The sequence below is a fragment of the Pteronotus mesoamericanus genome, unplaced genomic scaffold (assembly GCF_021234165.1).
Source record: "Pteronotus mesoamericanus isolate MK-2021 breed Mesoamerican mustached bat unplaced genomic scaffold, CSHL_Meso_final contig_166, whole genome shotgun sequence".
Taxonomy (NCBI): Eukaryota; Metazoa; Chordata; class Mammalia; order Chiroptera; family Mormoopidae; genus Pteronotus; species Pteronotus mesoamericanus.
Genome location: NW_026555066.1, coordinates 1208345 through 1233730, shown reverse-complemented (window position 1 = coordinate 1233730; position 25386 = coordinate 1208345). Strand labels below are relative to the sequence as shown.

General features: G+C 44.8%; 2 protein-coding genes across 2 annotated transcripts in view; one reads left to right on the top strand and one right to left on the bottom strand.

The window, feature by feature from the left end:
• Positions 1–13203, top strand: part of FGD1 (FYVE, RhoGEF and PH domain containing 1) — a 38060-nt gene extending 24857 nt beyond the window's left edge. Inside the window, exons 9-18 of the mRNA XM_054565731.1 lie at positions 3936–3994; positions 4131–4277; positions 4669–4761; positions 4924–5003; positions 8916–8946; positions 9644–9745; positions 10104–10229; positions 10407–10568; positions 11623–11766; positions 12303–13203. Coding sequence (XP_054421706.1) covers positions 3936–3994; positions 4131–4277; positions 4669–4761; positions 4924–5003; positions 8916–8946; positions 9644–9745; positions 10104–10229; positions 10407–10568; positions 11623–11766; positions 12303–12608 — 1250 coding nt within the window. The 3' untranslated portion in view covers positions 12609–13203. The remainder of the gene's footprint in view (positions 1–3935; positions 3995–4130; positions 4278–4668; positions 4762–4923; positions 5004–8915; positions 8947–9643; positions 9746–10103; positions 10230–10406; positions 10569–11622; positions 11767–12302) is intronic.
• On the bottom strand, positions 13182–18247 carry TSR2 (TSR2 ribosome maturation factor). Its single transcript, XM_054565730.1, has 5 exons — positions 18106–18247; positions 17831–17921; positions 15243–15334; positions 14498–14668; positions 13182–14259 (listed from the first exon to the last, which is right to left on the bottom strand). Exons 1-5 carry the CDS (start codon positions 18232–18234, stop codon positions 14125–14127), a joined length of 618 nt encoding a protein of 205 aa, XP_054421705.1. The 5' UTR covers positions 18235–18247; the 3' UTR covers positions 13182–14124.
• Between the last annotated feature and the right edge of the window lie 7139 nt (positions 18248–25386).

Below are 25386 nucleotides of genomic sequence, written 5' to 3'. Positions count from 1 at the left end.
CCTACCAAGCCTGGACCTCTAGAAAGAAATAGACACCTAAATTGATAGCTGAGCCCTACAAACAAACATCTGCAGACTAAGTTTAATATTCTTCTCCCCAAATGAAAGCCCCCACTGAGATGCCAAGATGAGCTACATAACCTGAAATTCTGGAAAAAACCTTCCACCCTGATTCCCTTGGACTGGCATCCTGACAGGCTGAACCAGTCTGAGGTTCCAGTCATAGATCCCCTGCACTGGTTTTCCCAAACTGAGATCCCCAGACTCGGGTTCCCAGTTAGAGCCCTCAGTCTGACCCTCAGCCTGACGTCCCAGAATGAGATTCCCTGGAAAGAGCCTCCCAGCCTGATCTCTTTGGCCACCGTTCTATAGATGGGTATTGCCAAACCGAGCACCCTAGATTAACCCCTCCATTTATTGTCCCTCAGACTGAAATTTCTAGCCTGAGCCCAGAAGACTTACACTCAAGACCCATCCCACAGACTCAGACCACTGAGCCCTCAGAATGGATTTCTAGAGTTCCCCAGTGTGAACCCCAGAGAAAACCCCAAAATCGAGCTGCCCAGACTGAGCTCCATGTAGAAACTCCAGACCATTTTCCCTAGCCCAGGTCCCCCAAATTAAGCTAGCCATGCCAAGCTCCAAGTCTGATCATCTGTCTCAACTCCCAGACTGACTTCCCCCAAAGACCGCCATTTCCTACCTCCCAGACTTGGATTTATGGATTGAGATTCCCAGGTTGAGAATAGCAGATGGACATCTCCAGGTTGGGCTCCATCCTGAGAGCCTAGATCTCCTCACTGCCACTGGGGTCCCCACAAGAAGCTTCCCATCTCATTTCTCTGCTCAGAGCCCATGAATTCTACAGAATCACATGTCCCCATTGAGGTTCCAGGACTGAGTTCTGCAATTTTACTTCCATACTGGATCCCTAGCATGATATTTCCAAACTGAAATGCTCTATATGAGCTCCATGGACTGGACCCCCCTCCAAGTGAGCTGCCAGTGTAGCTCCCTAGACTAAGCCCCAGATTGAGTCCCTTTTTTCATCTGTGTGTCCCTGGGCAAGCCCCTCAGTCTCTCAGCTTCAGCTTTCTGATACAGTGGTGATGATAATGATACCTACCTCAAAGAGTTGTCTTGAGAATAAAGGAGATAATCCAGGTAAAGCTTTTGGCACAGTGTCTGGCACATGGTAAAGGCTCAATAAATATTAGCTGTTTTTATAACTGAATGCCCTGGCTGACACCCTCCATACTAAGTACCCCTAAAATCAGTCCCCAGATTGAGTTCACTAAACTTAAGTCTCTGTTTTATACCAATCTCAACCCTACCTGTGTCCCTAGATTGAACCTCAGAGCTTGAGCATGGCTGATTGAGCTCCCCACACTGAGCGCAAAGATGAGACCCCTCCCCAAAGAACTTCCCAGTCCAGTTTCCCGAGCTTCTCAGAATGAGAGTCAGCCCAATATATACTTACTAAGTTCCCCAGGCCAGGATCTTAAGCCGACCTCCCTGTTTTTTCCCCTTAGACTAAAATCCCCAGGTGGAACCCCAGAAAGTGCCTCTAGGTCTGAGCTCCACTGAGTCATATCTCTGGTCCCCCAGGCTGACTCCCCCACTTTCTACTTCTCAGGCTGAATTCTTGAGCCTGGACCCTAGACTGGCCTCACCAAATCAGGTCAGCTGGAACTCCTGGCCTGAGCTGCCTACCCTGAGCCCAAGACTGAACTCCAAATAAGGTCCCAGACTGCCAAGCCCAGACCAGGCCCCACCAAAACCTCCATACCAAGCTCCTACACCAATCTTCCCAAACTGTGCTCCTTAGCCTAGACCCCCCAAATGAATTCCTGAACTGAGACCCCCCACACTGACCCCCCAGAAAGAGCCTGCACACACTGGAGCTGTGGAAATGCCAGTCTGTTTCCCACATAAGACATCTCCAGACAAAGATCCCAATACCAAAGCCTCTAGTCAGAGTCCAGCAGCCTGCACAGGCCTGAGCTTGTATGCTCGCTGCTTGCCGGAGTCTTCTTCCTGTCCCCTTCCCTACATCCACCACCCAGCGTGCCCTCTTCCCTGGGATGGAGGAGATGCAGAATGTATAGGAGAAAGGGCAGCTGAAAGAGCAGTTCCAGCTCTGCTGTCAACTCTGCTGCTTCCCAGGTAGACAATCTAAGGCCACCACCTCTTCTCTCTGAGTCTTAGTTTTCCCACAGGACAAACAGCACAATCACACCTATCTTATAGGGTTATTGTGAGGACTGAAAGAACTAATTTATGCAAAGCATCTGTTGGGGAGCCCTGGAAAGGGTGGTAGGATCTTGACTCCATCCTAGGGGCTCCTGGTCTACTGCAGGATACAAATGCAGACGTATAAACATACAACAAACACACAGTGTGACCAGTAGGACAGAGAGTGGAGCTAAGGGGAATGTGGGAACCCAGACAAGGTCATAACCCAGCCTGGGAATTCAGGGAAGACTTACTAGAGGAAGTGAGCTGAACCCAGAAGACTAAGTGGCAGTTGGCCAGGTGAGGCAAGACAGGACATGCTGAGAGGCAAGTAGAGAACGCTAGAGAGGTCATCAGAAGCCAGATCACCAAGGGATTTGAATGCCAGACTTAAAGGCTGGGTCCTTATCTTGTAGGCATGGGGGAGCCATTGGCACATACGAGTAGAGGAGTGACAGCAAGCCATGTATAAGAAAGCTCCCTCTGGCAGATAGAGTAAAGGAGTGGTTGGAAATTGGAGCCTGGCACCTGAAAGGCCTGATCTTGGAAAGAGGCCACAGATCTTTAGCACCAAGACTTGGTCATGGAAGGAAGCCCTCCTAGGAAAGTAAGACTTAGTTTGTCAACCATATGCACCCACTTCAGAAGCACCTGTACCCCTCCATTACAGACACTTCCTGAGTGGGAAAACCTAGCACTGTATAGACAGGAATGGGGTGCAGTGCAGCTGGGCCTTGAGCATGGTGGGCAGGATTTGTTACTGTATGGAAATATATAGGAATTCATGGCAATTTTTTTTCCTGATGATACCTGGTTACTACAGAAAATATGGAAATTAAAGGAAAGATGAAAGGGGTAGGGGGAAGATATCACCTGTGATATAAGCCCCCAGAGAATCAGCACAAGGAACATTTTGACATATTCTTTCTGGGTTGTTTTTTTTTGTATGTGTATTTGCAAAATTGAGAATTTTTGGTATATTCAAGTCTGTATCCCTTTCTTTTCTTAAAATATCCTGAGCACTTCCCAAATTATGAAAAACCATACACAAGCACCATTTGCTAAGTTTGTTTAGTAGACCATTATATGAATGCACATTACTTCATTTAACTGAATCCCTATAGTTGGCCATCTGTTTCCAGTTTGACACTGTTATAAACACTGCTGCAACCAAAATGCATTTGTACCTACAACATTTATTTTCTGAGTATAGTTCTTATAATCAGAATTATTGAGACAAAGAATAGGATCATCTTTTTGCTTCTTTATGTGACTTTCTGATTATAAAAGTAATACATGATCTTTGTCAAAAATATGAAAAACAAAAACAAAAAAAATGAAAAACACAGAGAAATCTAAATAAAAACCACCTGTAGTCCCACCATCCAGAGACAACTGGTTAAAACATGGGTATGTTTCCTTCCAGTTACATTTATAACTATTGTTGTTATTTTTAATGGTAATAATAATCTTGTTAAGCTTGGATTTTATTGGCTGCCAGCTATTCTATGTATTATGATTCTGCTACTGTGGTATTAATTGAGACATTTTCTGATTTTACTTGATGTAGCTATGGACATCTTTGCTTCCTGGAATGGGGAGGGTGTAGTGAGTCCAGGAGAGGTATTCAGAAAGCAAAGATGCCCCCAAGAGCACCTCTGCTAGTCCTATATCTAACTTCCTTCCCACTCTGCCTGCAGAGTCTCTGGAGCTGATAGCCACAGCAGCAGAACATTCTAATGCTGCCATCCGCAAAATGGTGAGTGACCCTCCTAGCCCTGCCCTTCCTTGGCCACCCACCTGTGGTGTCTCTGTCCTGGAGGGCTTGCAACTTGTGAACATCTGAGAGGAGGCCAGCACCGCAATCCTGCCTTTTGCTCACTGTCTCTTACCAGGAGCGAATGCACAAGCTGCTGAAAGTATATGAGCTGCTAGGGGGCGAGGAAGACATTGTCAGCCCCACTAAAGAGCTCATAAAAGAAGGCCACATCCTTAAGCTGTCAGCGAAGAATGGGACCACTCAAGACCGATACCTCATATTAGTAAGTGCCGGATGTGGGGTTGTGGGTGGGCCATGCCCCCCGCACATGTTGACCTGGTACTCACTCAAGACTATGTGTCCTGGTACTAAGTCTTTCCTCCATTAACTTACTGTACTTTCACTCTCTACACTAGGAATGTTTTCCCCTGTACTTTACAGATGATATAACTAAGACTGAGAGAGAAGTGACTTGCCCAAGGTCACCCAACTATGAAGTAACTCTCATACTTAGGCTCTTTCCTTGCGACCTTTGTGATCTGTCTAGGCTGTTTTCTCCATCTGTTGCCTTGAGTCCCCAGTACTAAAGCTTCAGGACACTTATAAGAGAAGAGAGCAGGGCCACAGCCTTCCTGGGTCATCTGCACATACATCCCAAACCTTTTCCTTTCTAGTTCAATGACCGCCTCCTTTACTGCGTGCCCAGGCTGCGGCTCCTTGGCCAGAAGTTTAGCGTGCGGGCACGCATTGATGTAGATGGCATGGAGGTAAGCACCAGGAGGTGGGAAATGGGGACCCAAAGTGGGGCCTTGGTGCTGGGAGGTTGTAACAAAAATGTTCTCACTTTGCCTCAAGTCTGTGAATGCATGTGGATGAGGGCCCTGTGGAACACCATAGGCCTCGTAAAGCCTCTTTCTCCCTCCATTCAGCTAAAGGAAAGCTCCAACCTCAATCTGCCTCGAACCTTCCTGGTGTCAGGAAAGCAGCGCTCCCTGGAACTCCAGGCCAGGTACTTGCCCTTGCCTATCAATGGCTTTTCTTCAGATATTCTATGGTAGGGCCATGCACATCAGGCTACCTCCCTAGGGGAGAGATTGTTCCAGGGAAAGGTTGGGCCCAAAGATACAGGCTTGTTCTTCTGGTGGGTTTTGTTAGAAGAGAGGGAAGATAGTAATCTGAATATGAATAACAACAACACAGATAGTTTATTGTACATTCATAGATCTAAGAGAAATACCACATGTAATGCTTGATCCATATTGTGAGGCTGGTTTGAGAAAAACAGCCCTAAAAGATATTGGCAAGACAATAGGGAACATCTAAATGTGAACTGAACGTTAGCTGTTGGGGAATTACTGCTGTGATCATGGTGTAGGGGTTATATAAGAGAATGGCCTTGTTTTCTGATGATGCATGCTGAGGAATCAATATCATATCTGTAATTCTCTTTAAATGATTTATCTACCAAAAATACATACATATATACATACATACACACATACTTACATACATATAAAATATATATAAATAATATATATGAAGTAAATATAGCAAAAACTTGAAAATTTTGCATGTAGCCTTAGCTGGTGTGACTCTGTGGGTTGAGCACCAGCCTGCAAACCAAAAGGTCACTCGCTGGTTTGATTCCCAGTCAGAGCACATGCCTGGGTTGCAGGCCAGGTCCCCAGTTGGTGGTGTACAAGAGGCAATCGATTGATGTTTCTGTCACACAGCAATGTTTCTCTCCCTCTTTTTCTTTCTCCCTTCTCCTCTCTAAAAAAATAAATAAAATCTTTATTTTTTAAAAAGAAAATTTTGCATCTATATAGTGGGTATATATTTATTGTATTGTGCTATACTGTCTGCTTTTCTGTATGCTTGAAATTTTTCATAAGAAAAAAATTTTAAATAGTAACAAATTTAAAAGTAATGCCCAACCATTTAACGAAGAGGCTTCTTTCTTATCTCTCCTCTGCTTGGATGATTATAATAGTAGCTCAAATTTAATAAAGACATACTTGCTCTTATGCCAGGCACTGTTTTAACTTAAACAATTTAAGTATAAATTGACTAGTTCAATCCTTGAAAACAACTCTTGAAGTAGCTACTGTTACCATCTACCCCATTTTACAGATGAGGAAACTGAGGTGCAGAAGAGTTATGCACCTTGCCCAAGATCCCACGGCTAGAAAGGAACAGAGCTGGGATTGGAGCCCATGCTGCTGTCTGAGGGCCCATGGGCATAGGTATCACAGTCATGGTCAGGGCTGGAGAATGGATGCACATGGCTAGATGACCTGTTCCTGACAGGCTGCAATGAAGTGAGAAATGAGAATCAGAACCCTCATTGCTGGGACTGTAGTGAGGCAAGAGAGAGACGAACATGGGCTTCTAGAGTGTGTTTGAATCTCAGGGAGACAGAGCAGCATGCAGGCCTGCAGCCAGGAACAGGAGAGTAAAGCCAACTGGCACATCCAGGGGAGGGCAGGTGTGGGGCCCAGTTGGGCCTAAGAAGAGCCTGAGTGATAAGCCCTGTGACTGGGAGGACGAGAGACAGAGCTGCTGAGGGATGCTGGACCCAGAAGAGTGCGCTGAACAGTGTAGGGTTTCCTCCTAGTGGCTGGAGAAAGGCATGGATGGTTTGCTTTGCAATCACTTTTACTGCCCTTAAAAAATATACAGGGTCCAGCAGAAGTAATGCCTGCTTGAGTGAGTGTGATTTTGTCATGTTACAGAATTACATGCTTATGATTTTGTAATAAAAGCATTTGTAATAAAAAGGGGTGTTATTTGTGCTGGAACCTGTATTTTGATGAAAAATTTCAAATACAGAGAAAAGTAGAAATACAACAAACACCCATATGCCCACCACATAGACAACTCGTTCTCAACCTCGGTTACAACCTCAGCTGGGAGGCTTTTTAAAACCTGATGTTTGGCATCCACCCCCTGAGACCCTGATTTAATTTGTGTGGGATGTAGTCTGAATATGGGGAGTTTTTAAAGCTCCCCAGGTGATTTTAATGTGTACAACAGGGTTTAGAAACACCTAGAAGTCACCAACTATTGACATTTTTCCATGTACATCTTTTACTGAACTATTTTAAAGTGAATTATAGACATGACACTTCACCCCATATACATATATATGTATGTATGTGTGTGTATATATATATGTATATATATATTCAGCATGCATTGCCAAAAACACTTTTGTGGTTCTTAAAAATGAAAAGCAGTATTTTCTACTGCAAAAAAATTACAGAATGTAAATAAAAAAAAATACCATCGATGTAAAGTAAAATTCCCTAGAACTGTACTACCTAGAGAGGAGTGTTGATGTGTTGGCAAGTGCCCTTTGAGGCTTTTCCTCTATTTGCATATTTGTGCATGTGTGTGTATGTGTATGTATAAACACACAAACACAATGTTTTTATTCCATGTTTTATTATGAAAAATTTCCGAAGTACAGAACAGTTTAAAGAATTGTCAGTGAACACCCATAAACCCACCATATAGAATCTGCAAGTGTTAACACTGTGCTATGTTTACTCTATCGCAGATCTATTCTTTTATCCATCCACCAATCCATGTGATTTTTTAAAATGCATTTCAAAGTCAGTTGCAGACATTGCTACACCTCACCCCTAAAGAAGTTGGTGTGTATTATCATTAACTAAAGTTCATTGTTTGTTTTAGGTCCTCTCCTTTTCTTGAGGCAAAATTTTCAAGCAGTGAAATGCATAGGCCTTAAGTGTACCATGGATGAGTTCTGACAAATGTAAACACTCACATCACACACTTTTTTTTAAACAAAAACAGAATGCTATGTGTATTTTACATATGTTGTTTTCACTTAACATATTACAAACAGCTTTGTATCTCATTCATGTTGTGAATATGATGTACCATTCAGTAGTGATATACCATTTTTTTTAACCTGATCCCCTGTTAGACACTTAGGTTGCTTCCAATTTTTCACTAGAATAAATCGCATTGCAATGGACATACTTTTAGCTACATATTGGCTCACATCCTTAATTTTTCATGAAGTGGTTTTAACGGTATACCCTTAGATTTCCATAGTAGAAAAATACTTTTGATGTCTGGAGTATGGATGTAGAAGGGGATTAGAAGAAACCAGTTACAATCAGCCAAGAGGCTGGATCCAATTCCTAGTGAGCATTTGATGGGGCTGCAACCAGGGCAGAAGTCTTGGAAAACTGCAGGGCAGACAGGAGAGTTGGGGAAGAAAGGCAAAGGGAAGGGGAAATTCACATTAATTGAACATCTAGTGCACCAAGGATTATGCTGGGCATGTGCATGTCACCTCAGTTACTGCTCAGAACAACCCAGACTGATAATTATCATCTCCATTTTACAAGTGAAGAAAAATAAACTACCCTTCTTTCTCAAACTTGACATTCCAGCAAGAGGGAACTATTTATGGTTTCTTTTATGTTCCATACTCTTATACACACCTCACCTTTACCCCTCTACCTGAAGCTTAACACCTCCTTCAGGAAACCCTTGTGTTCCAGCCCTCACCCAAACTCCAGCCTGGGGTAGGTCTCCTCTTCTGGACTCCTCAGCCCAATTTTCACCCTGTCACACCACTGATACCCCTGTATTGTCCCTGTCTCTCCCTTGAGGGTAGGGTCCTCTCTGAGGCCCAAATTCCTAGCACCAAGACTGGAAAGTATTAGTAACTATTGAATAAAAAGGCTCAAACAGGTTAAATGATGTGCCTAAGGTCATATAAGCTATAAGTGAAGGAGTAGAGGGTCAAACACAGGTCTCACTCCAAAACATTTGCTCTTCACCACTCCAGTTGCTTTTGCTTGGCCTGCCTAACCCAACATCTTTTTTTTTTCTTTTTTTTCTTTTCTTTTTTTTTTTTTTTTTTTTTTTTGCCCCCAAGGACTGAGGAGGAAAAGAAAGACTGGGTCCAGGTAACATCCAAGAAGGCTTTGTGGTAGGGGGCTGGAGAAGTATTAACAGGTCTCAGGGTTGGTGAACTCCCCCGTAAAACTCACATCTGACCAGTATGGGCCTGGACAACAAACTTTACCAACCCCATTTTACAGATAAACTCACTGAGGTCCAGAGGTTAAGCAGACACTCACAAATTCTTCCTTTAGAAAGCTGGCTCCTCTGAGAGTGTAACCCCAGTGAGTTAAGCCCAGACAGTGGCTAGGAAGGCCTTCTGAGGTTTTTCAGCCACTGATCCCCCTCCCCCATTTCACAAATATAAGAACTGAGCCCTCAATGGTATGACTCAGTTGGCTGGGTATCGTGCTGCAAAAGGAAAGATCGCGGGTTCAATTCCCAGTCAGGGCATATGCCTAGGTTGCGGATCAGCCCCCAGTCAGGGCACATATGAAAGGCAACCAATTGATGTTTCTTTCTCACATCGATGTTTCTCTCCCTCTTTCTCCCTCCCTTCCCCTCTGTCTAAAAAAAAAAAAAGAACTGAGACCTGGATATAGGAAGGGACTTGCTCAAGGTTGTACAACTAGCAAGGAGCAGAGCTGTGCCTAGAACCCAACTTTTCTGACTCCGGGCTAGGTCATAAGATAATGAGGTGAGGTTGGAAATGGGTGGGTTGTGAGGTGATCTGACCTCTCATTTCTTATACTTTCTCCCCAGGCCATCAACTCTACCCTTCTGAAGCATGAACAGACGCTGGAGACCTTCAAACTGTTGAACTCAACAAACAGGGAAGATGAAGACACACCGCCTAACTCTCCAGTAAGAGTCCCCACCCCCTCCCTCTACAGCAGGCCTCTGAGTACCCACCTTGCCTTGAGATGCTCCTCTCCCCTTCCCAGAGAGTAAGGACCAGAGAGGCAGTGCATGACTTCAAAAGCACAGTCTTCTGTTGGTAGGACCACAGAAAAATCACTGGGGAAATGGAGGCCCAGAAAGTAGAAGTGACTTGTCTTCAGTAGCACAATGAGGTAGGGATAGAGGCAGGACTCAAAGACAGGTCTTCTAACTGTATCAGTTGCCTTCTAATGATGAACCAAGCTCTGGGGCAGGAGCAAGGGTTGGCTGAACTGGATGGGGGAATAGCTGTCTCTGACCTGGGACATGGCCCTCTCTCCAGAATGTGGATCTTGGGAAGCGGGCACCTACACCCATCCGAGAAAAGGAAGTCACCATGTGCATGCGCTGCCAGGAGCCCTTCAATTCCATCACCAAGCGCAGGCACCACTGCAAGGCCTGTGGGCATGTGAGTGTTGGGAGGCAGGGGCAGAGCTAGGGAGGGGATGGGCTGGCAGCCTGAAGGCCCACTTCTCAGAGGGCATGGTCCACATGGGGAAGAGGCCATGAGTCAGCTGTGGGAATTGGTACAGTGAAGGGGAAGGCCTTCTGGAATCAGGCATCTCTTGCCCACTTGCCACTCCAGGTGGTTTGTGGGAAGTGCTCTGAGTTCCGGGCCCGCCTCATCTATGACAACAACCGCTCCAACCGTGTGTGCACTGACTGCTACGTGGCCTTGCACGGGGTGCCTGGGAGTAGCCCAGCCTGCAGCCAGCATACACCTCAGCGCCGGAGATCCATCCTGGAGGTAAGAGCCAGGCCTATAACCACTAACCCTTACACACCAACCACATGGGCCCCAGCCACCCACCCAGAGTGACTGAGGCCTGGCTATCTCTGAAACCATATGGTGCCATGGATCACATCCTCTGAACAAGTGATCCAGGCTTGGAGTAAGTAAAACGAATGCAAGAGTGAGTGAATGAAAGCCAGTACTTTTTATTTAAGTGCTTTAGACATTTAATCTTCACAGTAACTAATCTATCCATGCTATTACTATCCCTATTTTAAAAATGAGGAAACTGAGGCCCAAGGAGGTTATTAACCCAAGTTACACAGCCAGTGAGCAGCAGAGCTCGCATGTTTTTTAATTAACAAATTATCTTATTACAAAGTAGGACATGTGCACTGAAGAAAATTAGACAATAGAAACAAAAATAATAAAAGCACCTTATTTCTTCTACCCACTAGATAACCAGTAACACGCTTCCTATCTTGCTAGGCACATGCATGTTTTAGTTTTGTTTCTTAACCAAATCGAGGTATTTATTTAACATTTAAAGAACCCTTACTCTATGCCAGGCACTATTCTAAGCACTTTGCATCTATTAATTTGTTTAATCCTTACAGTACCTCTACACGCTTTCTTTCCAAGTCAATGCATTTTCACCTAGAGCTGGGATTCTGAGCCAGTCTTTCTTACCCAGCCCCCAGCCCCTTAACCACAATGCTAGATTGCCTCTCGCTGAGTGTAGGGAATGGATACATGGCCAAAAAAATGACAAACAGGTGAGATATAAATGCATAAATCACTTGAGGAATAAGTGGACTGATAGAAGAATGCCTGACTGGCACGTAGGTGCCCCTGCTAAGAGCAGTACACCCCTCCCACCTAACTAGTAGGGATAGCAGCCATGACCTGATTCACTGAGACATTGGGCAAGTCACTACGGCCACCTCAATTCAGCATCCTCATCTGAAGTATGTGCATAGCAATACCTACGCTGGCAGGGTATTGAAGCCCAGAGGAGCCAGGCTAGGTTTTCTGTCAACATTGATGCCCCCTATGTCTCTGGTCACAGAAACAGGCTTCAGTGGCTGCAGAGAACAGCGTCATCTGCAGCTTCCTGCACTACATGGAGAAGGGCGGGAAAGGCTGGCACAAGGCATGGTTTGTGGTCCCTGAGAATGAACCGTTGGTGCTGTACATCTATGGAGCCCCTCAGGTATGCATCCTACTCCTTTGGGTCCTTTCAGCCACCTGCCAAAACTAGGCTGCCCTCCCTTCCCCTTCAGTCCTTGACCTCGCCTTGGCCTTGATGAATTAGGGGAGCCTAAGTGGAAATCAGAACCCCCACCCTTGTAAGACAAAGACTGGCTAGAAACAAGGATTGTGGGCCAATGTATGTGGGGAAAGTGGGGTGAGTTGCGGGAGGGGTCTAGCTTCCTAGAAGCTAGAGTGCAGATGGGGTACTGCTAGATCCCATTTGAAAGGGGAAGAACATATAAAAGGGGGCAACAGCCTAGGCAAGGCCTGAGAACTTTTGGTATACACTAACATGACTAGACTAACTGTTTTGGGATGTAGGAGACAGGTATTTGAACCCAGCCTGAGTCCTGGCCCCAGTTCTGACATTTTCCTATTGCTACCAGTGGAGCCTTAGAAGGTTCTTGAGCAGGTGAAGGAAAAGAGGAGGTTAATGGGTGAAAAACCGGTGAGAAGCCAAGCCCCAAGGTGACTCTGGCTCTGTCCATTCCCCAGGATGTGAAAGCCCAGCGCAGTCTGCCCCTCATTGGCTTTGAGGTGGGGCCTCCTGAGGCAGGGGAGCGGCCAGACAGACGGCATGTCTTCAAGATCACCCAGAGCCACCTGAGCTGGTACTTCAGTCCTGAGACAGAGGAGCTGCAGAGGCGCTGGATGGCTGTGCTTGGCCGGGCAGGCCGTGGGGACACGTTCTGCCCAGGGCCCACACTGTCTGAGGACAGGGAGATGGAGGAGGCACAGGTGGCAGCTTCAGGAGCCACTGCTGAACCCTCTGAAGCCCCCCAGACCCGAGACAAGACCTAGAGGGTTTGGGAAGAACTGGGGCCCCTGCCCCACACTCTAGCTGCCCATGTCCGACTGGGGGCCCCAGCCCTCTCCCTCCCAGCTCAGTCAATACTTGAACTCCCATCATGGGCACTTGCAATCCCAAATGCTGGGTCTTGGGTTTTTTAATTCATCTTTTCACAAAATGTGGGCTTTTAAAAGAAATATTCCTAGTGATGTTAAATTTTTTTAATCCCTGTCCCCTGGGAGGGGGTGGGAACTGTTGCTAGACCTGCCTGAATTAGGCCATTTTCCCCCATCCCCTCAATACCCTGCAGATCCTGCCTCCACCCAATTACCCCAAGTACCAGAGGCAGGAGACCTGGAGTCAAGTGCCAGTTCTTCTACTGAGTTCATGGCCCTGGCCCACCCCTGCCCCCGCAGCCAGTGTCTCCACATGTATGCTAGGTGGGGCAGTGACGATTCTTCCTGCCTCTCCAAGGCTTACAGCTTCTATCCAGCCCCAAGGCTACCCATTATTTTATCGTCCAGACCCATGGCAGGGCCACTGGGCAGGACAGGGAAACGGGGGAGAACAATGGATACTCTTGGTTTTGTTTTTTAAAGAAAAATACAGTTTATTTCAGGCTTACGGAAACTTTCAGGGCACTGCTGTGCTCCATTCGTCTGTCTGTTTGTCTAAAGTACAAGACTGCTAGGATGGGCCCAAAAACTGCTCCCTTGCTGAGCTCTGAACCTCAGGTTCCAGAAGGATGACTCCAAGGCTATTTACAACAGGTCAAGCAAACAGATTAAACATTAAGGTATTATTTATTCAGGTCTTATGCCTCATTCCTGGACTTGGATGGAATTGGATGAAGAGTTTGGAAAGAGGTTGTATGAAACAAAAAAACAAAGCCCAGGTCACCCAAGCTCAATACCTTGCCAAGGTCTTAGAACTCCTGAAGGAACCCAGGGCTGGAGGCCGGGCTGCAAGAAAGGAGTGTTCCTGGGAGGTTCCAATTTCTGGACAGGGGTATAGAGCTGCTGCTGCTCCTGCTGTGTGTGTGTGTGTCTGTGTGTGTGTAGCAGGGAAGTGGGAGAGGTGTCACAACTCTCATTCACATCATCAAGGAATCTCTCTTCCAGCTGTATGTTCATCTCACTATTCCTGACCCCGCAGAAGTATTGGTTCTGCTGGTCATCTCCCTTCATAAATCTACCTGCGCACTCTCAAACAGCATTCAGCTTCTTCAGCCACAGCTACACCCACTCATCCTTCTCTCTTCACACTGACTGCACCTAAGGCACTGTGCTGCGAAACCAGGCCTCATCATTCATCATTCAGATTGTAACTTATAGCCCAAGGGGATGTGGTGAACCAGGTCCCACCACCCCAAGACCAAGGACCCTAGTGCTCTTCTTCCCCTGGAGGAAGCAAGACAGGGGAAGAGGGAGAGGGTGGAGATGGGATAACCAGTCCAAAGGTCCACAAGCCTTGAAAAAAATCTCAAAACAACTAGCAAACGAGGGCCCAAACCATTTCCAGACCCACTCATTTCTTTCTCCGGACAATGGTCCAGCCATCCTCTACTATATCCTCTTCCTTAATAGTCTGGGAGTCTGTACCGGAGGGTTCAGGCTGGGGGCGGACTCCATCAGTAGCTGCCCCATCATTCGTAGCTGTGACCTGGAGGAGAAATAAAAGACAGAACTAAATACAACGCCTCCAAGCTGTGGCCACTGAGAGACCCAGGCTCTCCTCCCAGCTTTGCAAGGATTAGCTGTGTTAACTTAAGAAAGTTCCCTGCCCGCTCTGGATAATACAACCGCTACCCTCCCACCTCTATCACTTCCCTATGAAACTAGCTGATCTCCCAGAAATTGAAAATATCTTTATCTCCCCACCCAAGGGGCACCCCTTTTACCTCCATGTCCTCCACGCTGTCCGCATCATCCTCATCCATCTCCCTGGCTGTCATAAGCGTGGTGGCTCTAACCTTGCACTTTCTTTGGGTGATGTTGGAGGTCATCTCCTTCAGAGCGGCCCCATCACCCCTCTGGAAGTGGTGGAACATGGTCTTCAGCTGCTGGCTCACCTACCAAGAAAACATTCAACCAGCCTGGATTTTCTAGAGAACCTACAACAGCCCATGTTTGGAGCAACAGTGGGGAAGGGTTTGGATTTTCCAAGAAGAGAATGGAGCTCTTTCCTTCCCCAAAGAGTTCACTAATGAAGGAAACACATATGAAGGGCTCAGATAAAGTCCTGAAATATTGAAGGAGGGCCTCCTAGCAGGGAAGGCACTAGAACTGGGTTTGAAAGATGGAAGATTTAAAAGGGAAGGCAACCCCAGCAAGATGGGGGTAGGGGGAGTGATGTTAACCAGAGCAGGGGTGAAAAAGTAACTGGCCTCACCTGCCCAGTTACTGGGATGGGGATAAGGAACAGACCTGGCTGAGAATAATGTCTCAAGAGAAAAGAGAAGAGGCAGGGTTTGAAAAGGCCTTGGAAGACTACAGATTTCCCATTAGGCAACAGAGAGTCATAAAAGGCTCTTATGCGAGACTCAAGAAAAGGATTAGAGCCAAGAGTCTTAGCCTAAAATAAACACTTGGGGAGAAGAAAGACTGCAGGCAAAGAGATGGCAGTTGTGCCCATGACAAGCTCACCTGGGGCAGACTCCCGTCTTCCACAACGGTGTCAAACTCATTCGTCATGAGCTCCCCAAGGAAGTCCTCCACCTCATCTAGCTCCAAGTCAGCTGAGTAGGAAAGAATAGGGCCCTTTGGTCAAAGGCTAGGCAATTTCATCACTCCTGCCTGGTACTCTTCAATACCCACGTACTGGGTGCACATCTGGTTGGTGGGTAAGGATCCAAACAGTGAGCCTTTTATTTGCTGAAGTGCACTGCACTCCCAGGTTTGAACATCCCTTTTTTAAAATGGAGAGACCCTTCATAACTGTGGCTCCACAGATACAGGAGGCCATAGATCAGTGCAATAGGTAAGAAGAAATGGATATAAACACTTGCAATGATGAAATACCATAGCCTTGACATCAACATCCTATTGCGTGACTCTGGCTAAGCTTCCCTCTTGGGGCTTCAGTTACGATAAGGGTCCTTATTTTTTTTCTGAATTACAAAATTACTCAAGAAAGTCTCTCACAAAGTTCCTCGCTCTCTTTTCCCTCTGGAAGACCTCATTCACCCCCCTGGCTTTCCCAGCCACTCTAACCTAATATCCCCCAAACCTGTCTCCAACCCAGACTACACTTTACAGGTGCCTGAGACACTCCACATCCAAAGCCAGACTCATCACCTTACCCTTAAAACCTACTTCTCACCCTTGCTGGTGTGGCTCAGTGGATTGAGCACTGGCCTGCGAACCAAAGGGTCGCCTGTTCAATTCCCAGTCAGGACACATGCCTGGGTTGGGGGCTGGGTCCCCAGTAGGGGGTGTGCAAGAGGCAACCACACATGGATGTTTCTCTCCCTCTCTTTCTCCCTCCCTTCCCCTCTCTAAAAATAAATAACTAAAATCTAAAAAAAAAAAACCAAAAACTACTTCTCATCCCACAGGGTTCCTCTGTTCCGCGAAAAGCACCTAAACCACCCAGGCACTCATACCAGAAACCTGCCTCCTTTTCCTTCCCCCTCTACAGTCAAACCATTTCCAAGTCCCTAATCTACCCATTCTTTTCCATGACTATCACCAAAGCCCTAGTTCAGACCTCATTGTTTTCTACACAGAAACAGCCTCCTCATCAATCTTTCCCTCTCCAGTCCATGCTCCATACTGATTACTCTATGAACTTCCTAGCCAGCAAATCCCATCCTATTACTCACCTTAGAACCTGCAGATTAATTTTTCTCACCTACTGCAGTGCTCATATTTTGCTTTTGGGAAATAACTGTCCTGCTGGGTTTTAAAGGAATCTATTGTAGAAAGTTAATGGGAAACAAAGGTAAACAGGCTTCTTTTTAGTTCTTATCCTTATCCAAGCCTTTACTATGTTAATGATTCTTGTGACTCTCAAGCAAGAGCTTAAGGAAAGAGTTTCTCTTACATAATTTAACTGGAGAAACTTTTTCTTCACTGAACATCTAACAGAACTACTCTCCCATACCATGCAATTTGGTCAACGCTGGCCTAGAGGACAAAATCAAAGACTTCTAAGGCCTTCCACATCCTATCCTTTTCCAGGGGCCTCCCTACCCCTCAACTCACTCTCTACCGTTTCTCTCCTCCACACACCCACAAACACGCGCGCGCGCCCGCGCGCACACACACACACACACACACTCCAATACTGAGCACCCTGCCACTTTCCAAATATAACACGTAATCTCCTCATATCACAGAACTTATTTGAGTGTTGCTCTCCCACACCGAGTTAACTCTTTCTCAGCCCTTAAAACTCAGCTCAATCATCACCTCCCTCAACAATCTCCAAATGAAGCTTCCTCCCAAGTCTCATGTTACCCAAGGACCCTGAGCTCCTCCTTATTAGAACACCTACTACCCTGTGTGTAAATGCCTATTTACTTATCTGGATCCCTCACTAGATTGTAAACTTCCTGAGAGAAAGGTCTCTGCCTAATGTCATCTCCACGACTAAAAAACTGAATGAAGAATTTTGTAAAACTAATACTATTCAAAAGGTACTCTGCAGGGCCCCTTATTTCTTATATCACCCTCAAGACACATCTAAGGTGTAGATCTCCGTTGTTCAAATAGTCAAATGTGTTTATTGAGTACTTAAAATGTGGCTAGGCCAAATTGAGATGTGCTAAAACTGTAAAATACGCATCAAGTTTTGAAAACTTAATGCTAAAATGTACAAGATATCACTAATAGTATTTTATACTGATTACATGTTGACATATTTTGGATGTATTGACTTGAATACCATTAATTTCACCTGCATCTTTTTACTTTATGAGAGTGGCTGCAGAAAAATTTTAAGTAACATTATGTGACTCGAGGGTGGATCTTGTACCCATTTTAGGAATTAGTCTCAGGGAGGTAAAATGACTCGTCCAGGGTGATAACTGCCCGTGAGGCATCTATCTGAACTCTGGATTCTGATTCCAAAGCCTGTATTCATTCCACCTCACCCTCAGGTACCAACGACAACTCCACCTCACCCTCAGGTACCAACTCTCCACAACCTGCCTTCTGCTCCAGACCCCCTCGCCCCCTCGTTCCCTAACCTCACCAACCCCCACACACAGGTCGCAGCGCCTCACACTCACCATTGCGGAAGAAGTACTCCTCCACTGCACCTCCCAGCCACTCGGCCTTCTCCTGGCTGTGCACTCCTCCGAAGCCATTCTCCACAGCGATCTGTGAACATAGGCCCAAGTGTACCACGTCAGCCCGAGAGGGAGCCCACTTGAGGTGACGTGGGAGTTCGCCACTTACGCCGCCGAGACGCAAGCACCAATCCCGGCCAATTCCTATTCTGCTCCAGGCCCAAACCATTCCGGGCCTCGGCCCCGGCCCCGGCCCCGGCCCCGGCCCCTCTCACCTGCAAGGCAGGCCAGGCCTCCAGCGCCGCGCGGACGCCAGCTCCAAAGAGGGCTCTCAAATCTTCCCCTACGCCCGCCATCATCTGGCCCCTGGGCCACGTGATCCCCAGGCAGACCAATCCCTCCATAGCACTGCCCAGACAGAATGAATCGAAAACCGAGCCTGAGAACAGACTTCTTACAGCTTACTTGGCAGCAAGACTAGTGCAATAGAAACGTTGATCGGAGCAATGGATGACGCCACCACAGTTACTCGCGCGCAGTATTTAAATCAAAGGAAGCCGCAAGTGGAGGACACGTGTGGCCGTGGGTTTCCAAGCCCCTGGATTCTGGGCCGTGTGTACTGCTCAGAAAAGATGTGGGGTACTTATTAACAATACAGATACCAGTCCTTGGGGTAGAAGAATCAACCTCAAAGGGCATAGCCTAAAAATCTGCATTAAAAAAAAGCATCGTTACATCTGTAGAGCACTGCACCCAAAATAGCAAAATACACATTTTTCTGAACTGCACAAGGAAAATTCTCCAGTTCAAATCATATGCTAAGTCACAAAGCAGGCCTCAATAGATTTAAAAGGATTGAAATCAAGCAAAGGATGTTTTCCGACCACAATGCGGTGAAATTAGAAATCAGTAACTGAAAGAAATGTGTGAAATTCACAAATATGTGGAAATTAACGCACTTCTAAACAACAGATGGGTCAAAGAAAAAAAATCACAAGGGAAATTAGAAAACATCTCGAATTGAATAGAAACGGAAGCACAGCACACCAAAACCTATGAGGTGCAGCTAAACCAATGTTTAAAGGGAATTTTATAGCTATAAATGCCTATATGACAAATCAAATTAATAACCTAACCTTCTACTGTAGGAAACTAGAAAAAGAAGAACAAAGTAATCACAAAGCAGGCAGAAAGAAGGATATAAAGATTGGAGAGGAAATAAATTGAGTAGAAAATAGAAAAACAATACAGAAGCTCAATGAAACCAAAAGTTGATTATTTGAAAAGTTCAACAAAATTGACAAACATTTAGCTAGATTAGCTAACTAAAAAAAGAGAGAGAGAGAAGACTCAAAATTACTGAGATCAGGAATGAAAAAGGTGACACCACTACTGACTAGTCAGAAAAGACCATATTGTGCCCTGCCGGGTTAGTGGCTCAGTGGTTTTGGCATTGTTCAGCAAACTGAAAAGTCACAGGTTGGATTCCCTACTAGCACCTGCCTGGATTGCACCAGGTCCCTGGTTGGGTGCATCCAAAAGGCAACTGATCAATGTTGGATAGATGTTTCTCTCTCACATAGATTTTTCTCTCCCTCTCTTTCTCCCTCCTTTCCCCTCTCTCTAGAAATAAACAAATAATATATTTTTAAAAGATCACATTGTATAATACCATTTATATGAAATGTACAGAATAGGCAAATCTGTACACAGAAAATAGTTTAATGGTTACTCAGGGCTTGAGGAGGGGGGAAATGGTATCTGACTCCTAATGGGTACAAGATTTTTGGGGTGTTGATGAAAATTTTCTAAAGTTACATGTGGTGATGGTTGTTCTAGGGGCCGAGCTGTGCCCTCTTCAACTCATCATATGTTGAAGCCCTAACCGCCACTACCTCAGAATATAGAACTATATTGGAGATGGAGCCTTTAAAGAGATAATTAAGGTAAAATGAGTACATATGTGTATATCCTGATCCAATATGATTGGTGTCCTCGCAAGAAGAGCAGATTAGAACACAGCGAGAGACACCAGGACACATGCATGCATGGAGAGATGACCATGTGAACACGGAGAGAAGGTGGACATCTGGAAACCAAGGAGAAAGGCCTCAGAAGAAACCAAACCTGCCAACACCTTGATCTCAAACCTCTAGCTTCCACATTTTAGAGAAAATAAAGTTCTACTGTTAAAGTTACCAATCTGTAGTATTTTGTTATAGCAGCCCTTTCAAACTAATATAGTTGCACAACTCCGTGGATACTAAAAACCATTGAATTATACATGTTAAATGAGTGAAACTTATAAATAATATTTCAATAAAGCTGTTCTTGGAAAAGCATTATAGATGACTTTCTCTCAGAGCAAACTTTGCAAACTTTGCACTAGACCATTGCTAACAAACGATACTGATGATTCTGCACCTGGCCCTGTGCTGAATTCTGTCGGGTCCTGGGGTTTGGTCAGATGCTCAAGAAGCTCAAAGTCTGGCATGCAAAATTTGTCCAGGCACCTTAGAGGATGATGAGTGCTCAGGCTGCACCTAAGTTTTGAAGGGCCTGAAGGAGATACAATTTTGCAAGCCCTGTTTGAGAAAAATAGTACAGATTTAGGTACAACAGTGAATGTTGCTTTAGATTTACAAAAGAAATCTCCAATTTTACGAATTATAACTTTTTGGTTTGCTGGCCAGCACTCAATCCACTGAGCCACACCAGCCAGAACTGGAATTATAATTTCTTAAACTGACAAATGCCACAAACATCCTCAAATCCAGAAAAGTAAAATATTCTTATTAATTGCCTGATTCACCCCCTACTAATGTTTTCATTTTTTATATCCTTTTGTAAATAAATATGACAATTATTTAGTAATAACATTTCCTAGAGAAAATAAAAAGAATTCAATCCCATTCAGTGGATCAAAATTTTTTATTATTGGTATTTAGAAAACCTTCAACTTTTCAAAACATTGTTAGTGATATACATTTTAACATTATTGTCAAATTTGGGAAAACTATCTAGTTTCTTTTACATAAGAGCTGTACCATTTCCAGTTATTTTAACTGTTCTTGTGCAGTGACAAATCTTAAATGTGCCTCAGATTTACAATGCTCAATAAAATAACCAGGGACTTGGAACTGGCCTGTGTCAGCACAGGACACTGAAACTTAAACTTCATTAGTTTTCCAGCTCTGTGCAATGCCATAGGAGAAAGGAGCACAGGAACCCAGAGAATCCAGCAGAGGGTGTCCCTGACCTAGCGGTGGGGGTTGTGAGAAGCCTCAGAGATGATGCCAGAGGTGATGCAAAGTTTAAGTGGGATTTTGCCTGGAGATAGGGAGTTTCTGCAAGGGGTGGGGGTGTTACTAAAAGAAAGAAAGAGCCTTTCATGCTGAAGAAACAATGTATACAAAGAATCAGAGGCAGGAAACAACATGGTGTGTGATGAGCATCATGAGCATTCCCAGACTGATAAACTCAGGAAGCATAAACTCCTACCCAGCTCCAGAGACTCATTCTGGCAGACGCAGCAATTTTGATTGAGTTCAAAGAGGCCCAAATGAAGAGACTGAGATTAAGCACCTTTGCCTGAGTTCCCAGGGTTTGAGACCTCAAACTTGCATGGTGATTAGATTCTGATTACCAGCTCCAATAAGTGTGGGGTGTTTTCCCACACCACCAAGCAATTCTCCCACATTCATCTGGATGTGTCCTACAATTCAACTCAATTCTGATACTATCTCACTGGAGCTAGCATCAGATCCCATAGGTTAAGGGCTCAGTCCTGTAAGACTCATCCCTATACCCACGCATGCATACTCTAATTGCAAATCCAGGTTGTCACCTATGCTTCTGACCAACAGCTATAGATCAGAGGTTCCAACCACCCTCTCCTTGGATTCTATTAATTTGCTAGAGCAGCCCACAGAACTCAGAGAAACATTTTACTAGTAGTAGATCACCGGTTTGTTATAAAAGGATATAATGGCAAAAACCATAGGGAAGAGATGCATGGACAAGGTATGGGAAAGGTATATGGAGAGTCCATGCTCCCGAAAATGCCACCTTCCCCAAATCTGCATGTGTTTATCACCCGAAAGCTGTCTAACCCCTGTTTTGAGGGGTTTTTATGGAGGCTTCATCATAGGCATAATTAAATAAATCATTAGCCAGTGGTGATTGAACTTAATCACCAGCTTCTCTCCCCTCCCAGGAGGTCAAGGGATAAGACTGAAAGTTCCAACCCTCCAATCACATGGTTGGCTCCACAGGCAACCAGCCCTCATCCTTAGGATACCTATGGAATTTCCAAAAGTTGCCTCATTAGCATAACAAAAGACACCTTTCACCACTGTTATCACTTAGGAAATTCTAAAGGGGGATTAGGGGCTTTGCGCTAGAAAAGAGTTGGAAGACCAAATTCCAAATACTTATGCCTTACTATAAATCACAATATCACAGTAGGCCTGCTAGAAATCCCCACACATGGAGTCCCCTTTCGGGCTCCAACAAGCCAAGGCTTCTGAATGAAACCTGAGATAGCCTTGAGACTGAATTTCAGGCTGACTATATTGAGAGTACTTCACTTATTCTGTGCCTTGAACCCATCTCACAATCTGGTGAAGCCAATATATTTCTACCCGGAATAATGTTTTTAAATGCATAAAATAAAATATAGGATTACAGAGGAAACCAATTATATTAAAATACAGCTATCAAAATATTACAAAAATGAATTGTAATATATGTTTCTTTATTAATGCATTAAATACTATGACCAATGTACAGGTTAAATGGCTGCAGTACTGCAATTTCAAATTAATGATAAATGTGAACAATATTTTGAGATCTGCTACGAAAAATATCTGTATTGATAATAAAGTCATAGCTACTGCTAATACTATTGTGGTGGGTTGCCTACATTCATTATTGAAAGAAATGTCAAATTTCATTGGAGGTTAGTGAAAACAAGATATACGTTTCTTGCATTCAAATACACACAGTCAAATTGGATTCTATGCATGATACTTTATAAGTCCATGCATTCCAGGTTAAGTACTCCTACTCTAGACTCTACTCTAAAGTGAACATTTCAGGCTAAATTAAGCCATCATATGATGACCAGATTGACATGTCAAAGACTGAACCCCAGGTCTAAGTGTCCCAGAATGAGCTCCTAGGTTATCCATTTAATTGACACCTCCCTCAGGAAGCTCCCATGCTGAGCCCCTAGATTGAGTTCCTAAGACATTATGCCAAAAATGAATCCCCAGATAGGCATCCAGAGAGGGGGGCCCTGACAACCCAGACTAAGGATGCCACATTGAATCCCCAAAATGACTGAAGGCTAATCCCCAAAACTGAGCTAGTTCCCTTAGATTAGGGCTCCAAAATCTGGGCCCACAAACCCAAAGACCAGAATGAAGCACCAGACTGGTAATACAAAGGCTCAGACAGACCCTGCACTGATCTCCCAGATAGAACCCCAAGAATCAAGCTCCCAGACTGAACTCTTCATGTTGAAACACTAGAATGATACCCCAGTCTGAGCACTCCCAGACTGGGCACCCTCTGAACAGAACACCGATAATAGAAATCTGTAGATTGAATTTACCAGACTGTCTACACGCTCAGAAATTGAACTGAATCATTAAGAGTAAGCTTCTAGACTAAGGTTCCCCCAACTGTGATCATAAAACTGATTCTTACAAATTGAGTTTCTAACCTCTCAGACCCTCAGTTCATACCCAAGAATGAGTACTCAAAATGGTATCACAGAATCAGGGGCTCAAGCTAAGACACTTGTGTGACAAGGCTGTTAGCCCCACACTCCACTCTTCCTTTCCTCCTCTGGAACAGAACTCATATTTTTATGTGGGTAGACCTAAGTCTAACTGAAAGACTACATTTCCCAGTCTCCCTTGCAACTGGGTATAACCATATGATATAATATCTGGCCAATGAGATTTAAATGGAAGAAAGGAGCAGTTCCTCGGGACTATTTTTACATGAGAGAAATAAAGCTTTCTACCTTGTTTAAACCATTATTATTTGGTGGTATCCTTTTTCTTAACTTTATTTATTTTTAGATTTTATTTATTTTTAGAGCAAAGTTGAGGGGGGCGGGGAGAAAGAGAAGGAAAGAAACATTGATGTGCAAGAGATACATCAATCAGTTGCCTGTCACACGTCCCCAACTGGGAACCTGGTCCACAACTGAGGCATGTGCCCTGACCGGGAATTGAACCTGCGACCCTTGGGTTCACAGGCTGGCTCTCAGTCCACTAAGTCACATCACCCAGGGGTATTTGGCAGTTTTCTTTTACATGTAATCATATTTGATGTCAGCTGAGTGGGCTGATGTTTGAGCCACAATGATTCAGCGCTTTAAGCCTGAATCCTAATGCTGAGCACCTAACAATGAGCGATCTAGACAGAGCTTCCGACTAACAAATACAGTGAGATTGATCCCCAATACTAAGAGAGCAGTGCCTGAGCCCCTAGAATGCAACCAATAAAGTACACGATCCAATTTCCAGACCAAAATCCCAAAATCATATTCTCAGAACAAACACCCTGCCGGAGCCCCCTAAAGAATCTCCCCAAGCTGTGTACAAGAGGTTCCATTTGAAGAATGAGGTTTCAGATCTCAATACTGAGGGCATACTCTAAGCCTCCCCAAATGAAACTCATGCCACCAACCTCACAATGAACCCCTGGATGAAGCACCAGCCTGTCACATGTAGAGTGAGCCGTTTGTGCCTAGTAGACAGACACCCAGTTGGAGGTCCCAAGTTGAGTTCTCCAGAGTAAAATTCGTAGCTGAAGCTCCCTGAAACTGATCTACAAAATAGAAGTCCTGAAATTGAGTCCCTCAGGCTAAGGCTCCAGGCTGACTTACCTGCAATGATAGCCATAGGATATCCACTCATTTTGTTCAGGTTGAACCCAAATATAGGCTCCCAGAGGGAATGCCTAGACTATGCCTCCAAACTGATTCCTCAGATTGAAATCTTCAGAGCAAGCCCCTACACTGACACTGAGATCACCAGTGACAATTTTTTATCCTCACCAGAGGATATGTTTATTGGTTTTAGAGAGAGAGGAAGGGAGAAAGAGAGACAGAGAGAGAAACATGATGTGAGATGTGAGAGAGAAACATTGATCAGTTGTTTCCCATAAGTGGCCCAACCGGTGATTTAACCCACAACCTAGGTATGTGTCCTGACTAGGAATCAAACCCATAACCTCTTGGTGTACAAAATGACACTCCAACCAACTAAGCACCCAGCAAGGGCACCAGTGACAATTTTTAAACTTTTCTGAGCCCTATGTTCCTGGAAAACAGCCGTAGTAAAAAATCCTCTCATCCTTTTGTGCTCTGAGAAAGGGCTAACTACAAAGGACTTCTCTGCTCCCACATATTCCAAGGTAAAACACAGCTCTTCCTTTCTTCATTTACTCAGAGAAGACCTGCCTCTATATTTCCTTATCACATCATAAGACTCCCAAATCATCTACCCTTGTCTACTTTCCTTCATACAATCCCAGTT

Excerpts from the sequence above, each read along its gene's own strand:
- TSR2 (XM_054565730.1), bottom strand. The coding sequence starts at position 18,234 with ATGGAGGGATTGGTCTGCCTGGGGATCACGTGGCCCAGGGGCCAGATG. Across the intron at positions 17,922-18,105 it reads AGGCCTGGCCTGCCTTGCAG|ATCGCTGTGGAGAATGGCTT; the intron begins GTGAGAGGGGCC and ends CTATGTTCACAG. Across the intron at positions 14,260-14,497 it reads ACAGCGTGGAGGACATGGAG|GTCACAGCTACGAATGATGG; the intron begins GTAAAAGGGGTG and ends TTTCTCCTCCAG.